Genomic DNA, 12,090 nt, shown 5'->3' with positions numbered 1-12,090 from the left:
ATTTAGAAAAATTATGATAAAACTTGCACACAAATTATAGAGAACTTGCATTGTTTCAAGATATGCCAGACAATCATATAATATCGTAATCTTCACACTGCATGATTTGCATACATATTGACATTGTATAGCAATTGCATGTATGCATCCAGATTATAGTAAATTTTCAAGCATTACGATGATGTTGAGATTTAATCATTTTTCAATACGTCAAAAATAACCCCCCCACCCCCCACCCCCCCACCCCACACACTCACGCACCCACCCACCCACCCACCCACACACACACACACACACACACACTTGAGAATCCATTGCGATTTTTTCATTAAGCATCAACGAATAAAGATATAATAAAAAACAAAAACATATTTTGTATCGACTCAGTTTGTTAGTTAAATACCTAATACAAAACTAAGTAGGTTTAGAAGATCTCAGAATCAAACACATCGTCGCATGCATAAATATAGGTGAAAATCTAACGGCCAAAAAATCTCCTAAAAAACAAAGACATAATATAAGTAAAAATGAAAACTAATATTATTCTAAGGTTGAATGAGTTAAGGGCATTGATATTACCTAAAAGAATAAAGAAAAATAATAATAAAATTGAGAAATATAGGTGAAAATCTAGCGGTCAAAATGTCTCATAAGAAAGAAAATCATACAAAAAATAAAATAAAAATAAATATTATTCTTAGATAGAATAAATTAAGACCTAATAGAAGAAAGAAAAAGTGAAACTGCAGGTTATCGAACGCGGGGGGGGGGGGGGGGGGTGAATGGGTTGTTTTAACAGATTCTTCAAATTCAAGTTCTTCAAAGACAATCATATGAAGAATAACTTAACGAAGATTAAGACTAAGCAGTGCATGCATATCAGAGCAGCAGCAAAGTCGTCATGACAACTTGAAGCGTGCGCAGGAATCAGCATTGTAGTAAAACATGCGAACTTAGTGATGATTTTGTTAAGTTTAGCTTGTGGGACAAAAGGAAGAGGACGAGAACGAGGATTTGATGAGAACGAGGACTGGATCTAGACGTCATGGCCGTGATCGGTTGAAAACAGAATATTTTACCTTGGACCATTATGCCCTTCTCTGATTAAACTAATTAGGTTTATTCATTTTTAATCCCGCACCAAATCGGACGGCTAATAAAAATCGGAGGGGTGAGTACTCGAAAGTACTCCCAGTACTGCCCCAATCACCGTAAAGGAGCTCTTCGAGTGTACATTGAAATGCTTCAGATTTTGTGCCTCATGAAAGAACACTTTTATGTTATGAAATCAAACTTTTCTATTTCTCAAAAGACGAGGTCTATTTCAATATTTCTAAAAGGTTTATCATTTTTGCATCCTGATGTTAATGTTGTTTTTTCTACAACGTAATTAGCATGGATCGTCGTCATGTCTAAGTCTTCTGTTCTGAATTGTCTTTTTGATTGTTTTATAGAACTGTTGATTTCGATAACTTTATACTACCTCCGTCCTGGTTTATTGGTCCTCATTGAATCTGTGCTAAATTTTGATCATAAATTTGACTAACAAAATGTTCATGCGTGTCATAAAAAATTAGATCATTGAAAACTATGTTCAAATATGAATCCAACGATATAATTTTTGTCGACATACACTAACATTTTGTCAGTTATATCTTTGGTCAAAATTTAGCACAGATTACAAAAAGAACTAATAAACTAGGACGGAGGTAGTATTTCTTATTGTATTTAGTTTGTGTCGATTTGGGTAATCGTACAGTTCCGATTTTAGTTGCAAGCGCACCCTCACAAGAAACAGAGGAGAACAACTACTGTTAATACGCACAGCATGCACAGGATTAGCAAAAGCGAAACACCAATTAACGTCTCAAGATTGGCCATAGTTAACATTAACATAACTCACCCAGCGTGCCATGATTTAGAACCGGAGATCTGTTGGAGTTTATGCCTGGCCAGGCATAAACTCCGGCCACACCGCCGGCAATGCCTGCTGGTCGGCGCCCGGTTCGATAGGGACGGACAACAAAGTAAATACTTGTAGAAACTCCTTGCTCAGTGAAGCTTCCACGGCGTGGACGGGTGAGAGGTGGCCAGGTCGACGACGGCAAGCATGGGGCTTCTGACCGTGTGCTCGCTTGAAGACCATTCGACGGTACCGTGGTACACAGCTCCTTGGACCGGTGAGTTGCTGGTGCTCCTCACGGAGATCTGGTACGAGCCCTCCTGCCCTGTATAATTGAACATGAGTGTGCTTGGGTCGATGATCACGCGCACCTCCGAAGGCATGACCACCTTGGCCATGTATATCTCCGGCTCGGAGATCCGAGGCGCGACGTTCGTCAGCGTCCTCACCACAATGAACCCCCTCGGTTGCAGCGGGACCGTGATGCTTGGGTAGTTGAGGTTGGACGGGTGCGTGGTTGGCAGCTCGGAGCATCTCCACGAGTTATTGCATGCAACAGCGCGCAGTGCGGCCTCGCCGAGCGTGGAGCAGACGTGGGCAGCGTACTGCCCCTCCTTGAGCTCGTACACGAGCCCAGGGTCCATGGCCCTGGACACGTTGATTTGCCCAGCTCCCATTTTGTACGCGTTGGCAGCGTCTAGCTGCTCGTCTCGGATTCCATGCCCGGAGTTGTCGACTATGTCCGCCGTTGTCATCAGCGCAGACCTGCAGATCATAAAATCAGAAAATATGATCAGTATGATTGCTTCCTAGCTAGTTTATTAGTTAGTGGGCATTTTTACTTGATTGCGGCTGGACTCCAACTTGGATGTGCGCTCTTCAACAAGATGGCTGCGCCGCTTACATGTGGAGCCGCCATGGAGGTGCCCGACTTGAACCCGAAGTACACAGGACCGTCGCCGGGCTTGTACGGTATCCCTCCTAGGATATTGACCCCGGGCGCGAGCACGTCGGGCTTCAGGATGGCGGGGAAGTATTGGCTCGGGCCACGTGACGAGAAATAGGCCACCGTGGGAGCTGGAGTAGTACCCAGAACGGTGCCGCGGTTGAAGTCGACAGCCGCCTTGAGGTGCGGCGAAGATGAATAGTCCTTCAAAGACACGCCATCGTTGTAGGGCACCTGAAGAATCGGAATGTCGCCCATGTCCACCAAGTTTCTGGTGTATCCGCACTCCTTTGAGTCCACCACAATGATCGCAGACGCGTTACTACTCAGCAACTCATCGACGGGACCCTCTTCCACTTCATCCTCTTCTATTTCATCGCAGATGACGACCCGGCCTGAAACACGTACCGCCATCTCGTCTTTCGGGTACACGCACTTGGCGCGATCCCCGTCGTTGCTGTAGAGCAGATCGTGCATAACATCTGGTCGAACTGTCGTCAGCCACTGCCTATCGGCGAGCGACTGACCGGCAAATATATGCAGTGGGTTATGCACGCCCCCAATTACAACCCTCGCCATAAGTAACCGGTCCACGGTGCCGGCTCCCACGGTCATAAGCCAAGGTACATCGTTCTGGACGGTCGATGGATGTGGGCCCGCATTGCCGGCGGTAGCGACGACGAGGATGCCGGCCCGCATGGCGGCGAAGGAGGCCACGGCAATCGGGTCATGGTCGTACGTAGCGTTGGAGATTCCTCCGACAGACAGCGAGATGACATCTACCCCGTCGTCCACCGCCGCAATGATGGCTGACAGCACCGATTCGTCAGGGCAGCTCGTTCGGCTGCACCCCTTGTAGACGGCGACGTGCGCCTGCGGAGCGATGCCTGACGCGTTGCCCCTGGCGAGGCCGTTGACGTTGGCGCCTGCGACGAAGTTTCCCGCCGCGATGGTCGCCACGTGGGTGCCATGTCCGCTGTCAACATCCAAAGGTGGTGCGGAGTTGAAGTAATTCTTGGCCCCGATGATCTTCCTGTTGCACTTGAAGTCCTTGTGGCAGGAGCCCCTCCATCGTTGCGGCGGCTCGATGCCCTCGAATCCAGCGTCGTCCATGGACGGATGATTGTTGGCGATGCCGCCATCCACGATGCCGATTATCATCCCAAGGCCGCCATAGCCAGGCCAGTCTTCGGGCGACTCCTCCACCTGGTAGTAGGGATGTCAGCGGCAAATAAATGGCATTCACAATCCCGTTAGTTAATTTTTGCTACTACCTCTTTCCATCTATATAGGGCTGAGTAAATTGCAGAAAAACCACCACATTTGTGAACCCTAAATCAAAAAACCACCACGTTTCGTTTTTTTTTTTGCAAAAAACATCCGGTATTCTGCTGACAGTTTGCAAAAAACGCTAATTGCTCAGATTAGAGCCATTTGACGCCAAACCTGACCGATGGGTCCCAATGTCAGGTCCACTTGGCGGGGAGGAGACGGCACCGTCGATGGGTCTCGATGTCACCCGTGTCAAGCCCGCGAGCCGTCAGCGGTCGGCCTCCATCGCGGGCGTCCGCGGCGCCCCTGCTCTGCGCGAGCGCCGCCACCTCTACACGCGGGCCCTCTGCTGTCTCCGCGGCCTCCAGCTGCCGGCGGCGGCTATGGCTTACTGCCCCCGATCTCGTCCGCTTCCCGTAGCGGCGTAGCCCCCTTTTGCCTGAGCACCCATCGTTCCCGGCCACCTCGCGAGCACCTGTGTGCCGCGTGCGCGTGCTGCACCTCGGTCGTGCTTCCGCAAGCACGGAGCGCCACGCGCGCGTCCTCAGGTGCTCGTCCGCATGCTCCGGCGAGCAGCCGGCGTGAGTTCAGAGCACGGCTTCGTCAACGCAGGACGTCTCGGGATTCCTCCGACATGGTTTTCTCCTGCTCAAGGCGTCTCTGGCCGCCGGGATGCTCCTCGCCGGATCTGATGACCACGGATGAGCGGCAGACGGCGCCGTCTCCAGGCCGAGCGCGGAGGTGAGGCTGCGCACCGCAGCTGGTTGCGCCGCGTAGCTGGCAGCCGCCCTGCGCTTGCGGTAAGCCGGGAATGCCGCGTCGGGTGAGGTAGACTCTACCCACGGCGCCGCTGGCTGGTGCCTCGGGTCATGCACTCATGCGGCCATAGCGAGCTCCCTGTGCGGAGATGGGATTCGCCCAGGAAGCGGACTCTGCGGTTCGGCAGAGCCGACGAGGCACTCGGACATGGCTACGGACTCGACGGTTAGGCCGGCGCCGTCGGGCTCCACATCCTGTGCGCGAATGGAGACGAGGCGTGGGGTGGCGCCATCGAGCTCCTAGACGTCCCACCACACCCAGGAGGCGGACTTCGCGCCAGGGGTCGGCGCCGGCGAGGCGCGCGGAGATGGCTGCAGACTCGACGGTCGGGCCGGGTGGGGCAGGTGCATGGAGCGGCGGCGGTGGTCGGCATCGCGCGCACCAGGTGCTCGATGAAATGAAGGGAAGAAAGATAGCGAGGAATAGAGACGCTGTAGGGTGGGCCCCACGTCATCCTAATGGCTCATGCAAACGGTGTGATATTTGACCTCCAAGTCAGCACTTACAGCTAGGTCCCACCTGTCAGATTTCCAGTCAAACACTTTTTATCGACTGATTAGTGTTTTTCGCAAAAAGATTACTGGATACCGGATGTTTTTTGCAAAAAAAACGAAACATGGTGGTTTTTTGATTTAGGGTCCACAAATGTGGTGGTTTTTTGCAATTTACTCATATAGGGCCTAAGACGTTTTTCGAGGCTAAATTTGACCAAATGTTAGAGCAATAATATATGGCATGCAACTTACACAAAGCATCCGCCAAATTCATATGTGAAAGGAGCTTTCAATGATGTAATTTTCACATTATACATCTCATGTATTATTAATTTTGTCAATAGTCAAAGGCGGTATTGAAAAACACATTAGACCCTATATATATGGAAGGAGAGAGTAGCCTGATAGTTCATTTTCATCAAACTAACAAAAAAACCTTTTTAAACTATCAAATCATAAGTGGATTTTAAACGGGATTAAACGGACCAGTTGACATCCCTACCTGGTAGGGGAGGCCGAGGAACGCCGGCGTCCGCGTGGTCTCCAGGTACCGGATGACGTTGGGGAAGGCCCGGATGACTCCCGGCTTGGCGGAGACCCGCTTCACCTCCCTCTCCGTCAACCGCGCAGAGAACCCGTGGACGAGGGTCCGGTACGACCGCCGCAGTCGCGGCTTGCCGAGGGCCGTCTTCATGGACGGCAGGAAGGACTGGTGCCATGCTCTGTGAGCATCGGCATCCATGTGTTGGCCTCCTGCCGGTGGCTCGAGAAGGACGATGTACGTCCTGTGGCCGGCTTCGTCAGCCGGCTCGAGATGCGCCTCCCTCCGATCTTCCTGTACGGTGTAGGAGGCATCGGTGCTGATCACCGCCGCCAGGAGCAGCGCCGTGATGCATGGTGCGGGCAAGAGGGAGCGGTGGGTCGCCATGCTATGCTGCGAGCGGGCAAGATGATGTGAGGGAGGATCGGAGCAGTGGCGCATGCATGCTTACATACTTGATTTCTCTTTTTGAGAAATAAAAACCACAGGTATAAAGATCATGTACAGCAAATTATTTTTCTTATTACGTTGCCGGTAGCCCTCGTCGTCCATATGCTAGCTTTAATACTCCCTCCTTTCCAAAATCTTGGGAGTGCAAGTCTTTGCATGCAGTCCCATATTATAAGGTGCACATGACTTTTTCTCTCCCATTCAGTTTTTTTTTGAGGGGTAAAAACTGAACTTTAATCAACTGAAATCATACGAGGTACATACATAAACTGGAGGGTGTCCGTCAGCCACAAATGACGCCCCAAATCAAGAGAACATGAGGCTTTTGCGAGGTTATGGGCCTCGCTGTTGTGCTCCCGCTTTTCGTGCTCCATACGAACGTCCTCCAGCTCTCTCATCTTCAGCTTTATATCATGAATGATGGTGCTGCTGGAGCCCATATAAATCTGATTCAGATTATTGATGGTCGCCATACAATCAGTTCCTATGTGAACCTTTTTCACATACAGATCATCAGCAAGAGCCAATGCTTCATTAAAGGCCATCGCTTCAAGAATCTCGGGATGAACAAGGCCTTGAACAACAACTGCAGAGGAACCCAAGTACATGCCCTGTTCATCACGACAGATTGCTGCAAACGAGCCTCTATCATTGTTCCTAGAGATAGCAGCGTCCACATTAATCTTCACATGACCTTGCGATGGAGGAATCCAGCTCCTGTTTATCTGTCCACGTGCTATGCTCGAAGTGGAGCCGCCCATACGCACTGTCGACGGCCCCGGAATCAAGGCCAAGTCTGCCATGATTTTTTCAACGAATTTGAAAGTGCTCAAAGGTAATTGGAACTCGCTCTCGTGGATAGCCTTTCGACGGGCCCACCAGATCGCCCACAAGGTGACAAGCACTTTGATAAAATCTGCAGCTTGCATAGACTCCATCAAATCCCCCATCCGGAGTCGTGCATCAGATGAATTGCATGCAATCAAATGCTCTACAATTTCCTCATCAATCAGACTCCAAACACACTTGGACATAGTACAATCAATCAGAGCGTGGCGCCAAGAATCTTCAGCTCCTTTACATATTTGACAGAGATTTGAGTCTGACATATTTCTACCAGCCCTAACAGCTTCGGTTGGGACAGAGTTTCGTGCAAGGCGCCAAGCAAAATTTCTTGAGAGAATTCCTTATCTAACACTACCTTAAATTTTTTTGCCTTATTTGACACTGCAAAACTTTTTCTTCATTATATAACATCAATGCTAAAATTTGTTCCCTTTATAACATTTCCATCCATTTTGACCTCTAACGGTGTGAAATGACACCTGAGAAGACGATTTTACCCCTGATGAACTTGTGATCAAAATTCTTCCCACAGTAAAAAGCAACAGTTTTTTCACAATTTAGTTCAAAATTTGGGCAGAACCTCCCCTGTAATTTGATGCACATCCAGATCACACAATTCACATATACATATATTTCAACAAATAGTATTCAGATTTGCACATAAACATACAGGCCCCCATCCAAGTACACATATATCGCTTCCAACATATACATGATCACATATGAGTCCAATCCCACACATACATCATAATCTACATCATATGAGCAACACAAAAGGATTGTCATCATGTCCAGGTTCGCGTACATAGTCCAAGTCCATGATATGGACTACACAAAAGTGACATAAGGTTCCCATATGAGTCCAAGTCCACACAACATGACTTGAGCAGCAACAGAAGTGACTCTAACTAAAAGAAATTAAATTTAGTTCACAAGCTAAGTCTTCTTCTACTCCTTGTGCTCATTGCGGGGCTGGCTGGGTTAGCTTTTTTGCTTCTTGTGCTCATTGCGGGGCTGTCGAATGGTGGCACCATAGGACAACTTTCATCCTTTTTAGCAAGCTCCATCTTCTTCCCCTTCCCTGATCTGCACTTGTACATGTATGGCAACAGTAGTCTTAGAGCAAATAACAATATGAACTATGCATAGTATTTGACATTAAAATTCAGAATTAGCACAGATCACCTTTTACAAGAAATGTTCACAAATATGTTCACAAATGTTCACAAATGGGTAAAGTTAAACAATTACCATCACGGTACACTTATCTTCTATTGTAGAAGCATGTATCCTCCAGGGACAATTATCTGCATCCCGTCTTGAACAATAGCCCCTAAACCGATGACGGGTACTATACTCGGTGTTATACTCAAATTCACGTTTGATTGCATGCTGAGAAAGTGCCAACTTGAACTCTTTCATGCTGGGATATGTAAAGCCTTTTGTCATTGGAGGGTCTAATTTGTCATACTCTACATGTGGAGTATGCTCTGCCTCATGCAACTCCTCATCCTCCTCTACTTCAACCTCCTCTACTTCATCATCCTCTACTTCACTCTCAGCCTCACTATCATCCTCACAAATATAGTCTTTGTCCTTCTCTTTATTAGGACAAAGAACCACATTTAAGGGAATAGGTTCATCCACTTCATACATATTCTCCTCATCAACACCAACATGCTCATTCTCAGGTCTTGGGTTGCGAAGGTAAGTATCATCCTCTTGTTCTACATTTTTATTAGGTTGGCTATGCGCATCACTATGCCACTCGGTGATAGGCTCATACGGTTCAGATGGATCACAATATGCAATGATCATACACACCACCTTTGTCTCCGAGTGTTTCTCAAACATAAGCATTAAATCTTGGTCACATTTTACTTCTGGACAGATTTTAGAGCATCATCATAGTACTGCACATGTGCAACTTCCAAATAACGCGGAGAGTACTGCTCTACAATTGATTCAATGAAATCCTTATAGTTTGTCAAGTCACAATCAATGATCTTCTCGAAACAGAAACATCGGATGTCTTTTCGAGCTTTTTTTTTTGTTGCCAAACAATTCAATTTTTATCAAATAACTTGAATTTGGATCCATCCTGTGAATTCAAGAGACAATTAAGTGAAGAAACTATGCATGAGTATTGCTAGATAGTTCTGATCATTGCTAGTGGTACAAACATCATACAAATCCATTAAGTGCCATGAACTTACCCATCTGGACACGCCCATGTAGCGGAGGCCAACCGAGCTGCACCCTGGCCTGACCCTGCAGCTACTGCTGAGGCCGATTCAGCAGCGTATTGGCCTGAGCCTACAGCTGCTGTCGAGCCCGAACCAGCCATACCTTGGCCTGAGCCTCCAGCCACGTCGGCGGTTGAGCCCTCAGCCCATGCCCCGCCCTGGCCCATGATTGCTGCAGCCGAGACACCGCCTCCTGCCGAAGCCGTGCACTGACCCGGCCCCTCCGCAACCGTAGCCGCGCGCTGGCCCGACCCCTCTGGACCACCGCCGTCGCCAAGGCTCGCCATCGCCGGATCCGTGGGGGCGCCAAGGTCGGACCCCTCCGCCGCCGCGCACTGGCTTTCCTCCGCAGCGCCTTCCCCATCCTCAGCACCACCACCATCCATGACGCCGAATCTTCGCCGCCGCTAGCAGGTTCACCGCCGTCGCCGCCGCCCGCAATCGCTAGGGTTTGAGAAAGGGGAAGCGGGGAAGGGGATGTGGATCGCGAGAGAGATGCCCGGTTCGGTTCGGTCCTGTTGTGTTTTCTTTTTTTTTTCATGCTTATGGGCAGGGGCATTTTTGTCCAGCTAAAGAAAACTGACATCACTTCATGCCTGTTTTAACGGTGTTAGCTAACAGAACTGACGGGAGTGTTAGATAGGGGAAAAAAATTTATACATGATGTTAGATAAGGAAGAAGAAAATTTCCAGTGTTAAATAAGGAACCAATATTTAAAATAGTGTTATATAAGGAATTTTCTCAAATTTCTTACCTTCCCTGGTACCTTAATTCTCCAGAGTTTCTTCCATTGATTCTGAGCACCTTGCCAATTGGAGGTTGCTGGTTTTCCCTCCAGCCACGCCTCCCTTCTTCTCTTCGTATCGACCAGGAGCCGATAGGCCGACCGGACAGAGAAAATTCCATTTCGTTCATAATGCCATGCCCATCTATCGTCAAGATTACGCGAGCACAACGGAATGTTCAGAAGAACCTGTGCGTCTGGCACCTGCATATGTTCAGAAATTTGCTGCCTATTCCAGCTCTTTGTTGGTTCATCAATGAGGTCACTCACCCATTCAGGAGGATTAGCCGATCTCGGGTGTAATGCTCGCAACATGGAATCACGTGGAAGCCAATTATCCTCCCACACCCTCGTCGATCGACCGTTACCAATCCGTCTAATAAGACCTTGTTTCAGCACCCCAACCCCCCCGTGGATCGCCCTCCACACCTGGGAGGGGTTCCTTCCTAGCTCAGCCTGCAGTACATCATTGTCTGGATAGTACACCGCTTTGAGAAGCTTTGCACTGAGCGAGTCTGGATCTTGCACAAGCCTCCAAGCTTGTTTGGCCAGCATGGCCAAGTTAAAAAGTTGAGTATCCTGGAATCCCAAACCTTCTTGATATTTTGGCATCGTCAGAATCTCCCAAGACACCCATGCAACCTTCCTATTCCCTTCTTTGCTGCCCCAAAAGAACTTTCTCAGCATAGTATCGATTTGCTGGCACAAACCCCTTGGCAAAAGAAAGCAAGACATCGAGAATGTAGGAACAGCTTGAGCTACTGATTTAATAAGAATTTCCTTGCCCCCCGCCGCCATGCATCTCTCAATCCATCCTTTAACCTTCCCCCATAATCTATCCTTGATGTACTTGAAAGAATCGTTTTTTGACTTCCCCACATCTGAAGGTAGACCCAAATACCTTGGTGTAAGCAACTCATTCTGGACATCAAGAATACCTTCTATCATATTCTTCCTATCACCCGGGCACTTTTTGCTGAAAAAGATGCTTGATTTCAAAAGATTTACCCGCTGACCTGAAGCCCCACAATATTGTTGGATGGAGCCCCTGATAGTGGTGGCTCCAACTTCAGTCGCCTTAAACATAAGCAAGCAATCATCGGCGAACAGAAGGTGGTTAACTCGGGGCCCCCCTGCATCAACCACAACTCCCTGAACATCATCATGTGAGCTCTGTGCCTTCAATAAACATGATAATCCTTCTGCCGCTAACAAAAAGAGGTACGATGAGATAGGATTACCTTGCCTTATACCTCGTATAGGCATAAAATCCTCCAGCTTGCTTCCATTAAGGAGCACAGAAAAAGAGACTGCTGATACACACTGCATAATCTTTGTAACCCAAGTGGCATTGAAGCCAAGTTTCAACATCACCGCTTCCAAATAACTCCACTCGACCCGGTCGTATGCCTTCATCATGTCAACTTTCAGAGCACAAAAAGCATTCTTCTTACTTGTTGATCTTTTCATAAAGTGCAGACATTCATACGCTGCTATGATATTGTCAGCTATGAGTCTCCCAAGGAAAAAAGCAGACTGCTCCGATGATATAATCTCCGATAAAATCTTTTTCAACCGATTAGCATAAGCTTTTGATATAATCTTAAAGATTACATTACACAAGCTTATGGGTCGAAATTGATTAAGAAAGGTTGGGTTGGATACCTTAGGAATCAAAACAATGAACGTCCTATTTATAACCTCCGGAGAATCATCACCATTCAGTACATGTAGTGCCATCTTAGTCACCTTATCACCACACACACCCCAATTTTTCTGAAAAAACTG

The 12,090-nt window shown here is 48.0% G+C and overlaps 1 protein-coding gene across 1 annotated transcript; it reads right to left on the bottom strand.

The window, feature by feature from the left end:
- Positions 1 to 1,859: 1,859 nt before the first annotated feature.
- Positions 1,860 to 6,421, bottom strand: LOC123090640 (subtilisin-like protease). Its single transcript, XM_044511959.1, has 3 exons — positions 5,937 to 6,421; positions 2,746 to 4,055; positions 1,860 to 2,668 (listed from the first exon to the last, which is right to left on the bottom strand). The coding sequence occupies exons 1-3, from the start codon at positions 6,414 to 6,416 to the stop codon at positions 2,053 to 2,055; spliced, it is 2,406 nt and encodes an 801-aa protein (XP_044367894.1). The 5' UTR covers positions 6,417 to 6,421; the 3' UTR covers positions 1,860 to 2,052.
- Positions 6,422 to 12,090: the final 5,669 nt, after the last annotated feature.

This window comes from Triticum aestivum, chromosome 4B (genome assembly GCF_018294505.1).
Source record: "Triticum aestivum cultivar Chinese Spring chromosome 4B, IWGSC CS RefSeq v2.1, whole genome shotgun sequence".
Classification (NCBI taxonomy): domain Eukaryota; kingdom Viridiplantae; phylum Streptophyta; class Magnoliopsida; order Poales; family Poaceae; genus Triticum; species Triticum aestivum.
Note: the sequence above shows the minus strand (reverse complement) of the source record. Positions and strands in the feature narration are given on the sequence as shown.

Bases quoted from the DNA above. Each gene is read 5' to 3' on its own strand.
- LOC123090640 (XM_044511959.1), bottom strand. From the start codon at position 6,416: ATGCGCCACTGCTCCGATCCTCCCTCACATCATCTTGCCCGCTCGCAG. The intron at 4,056-5,936 runs GTAGGGATGTCA...CCCTACTACCAG, and splicing joins TCCTCGGCCTCCCCTACCAG to GTGGAGGAGTCGCCCGAAGA. The intron at 2,669-2,745 runs GTAAAAATGCCC...TATGATCTGCAG, and splicing joins TGGAGTCCAGCCGCAATCAA to GTCTGCGCTGATGACAACGG.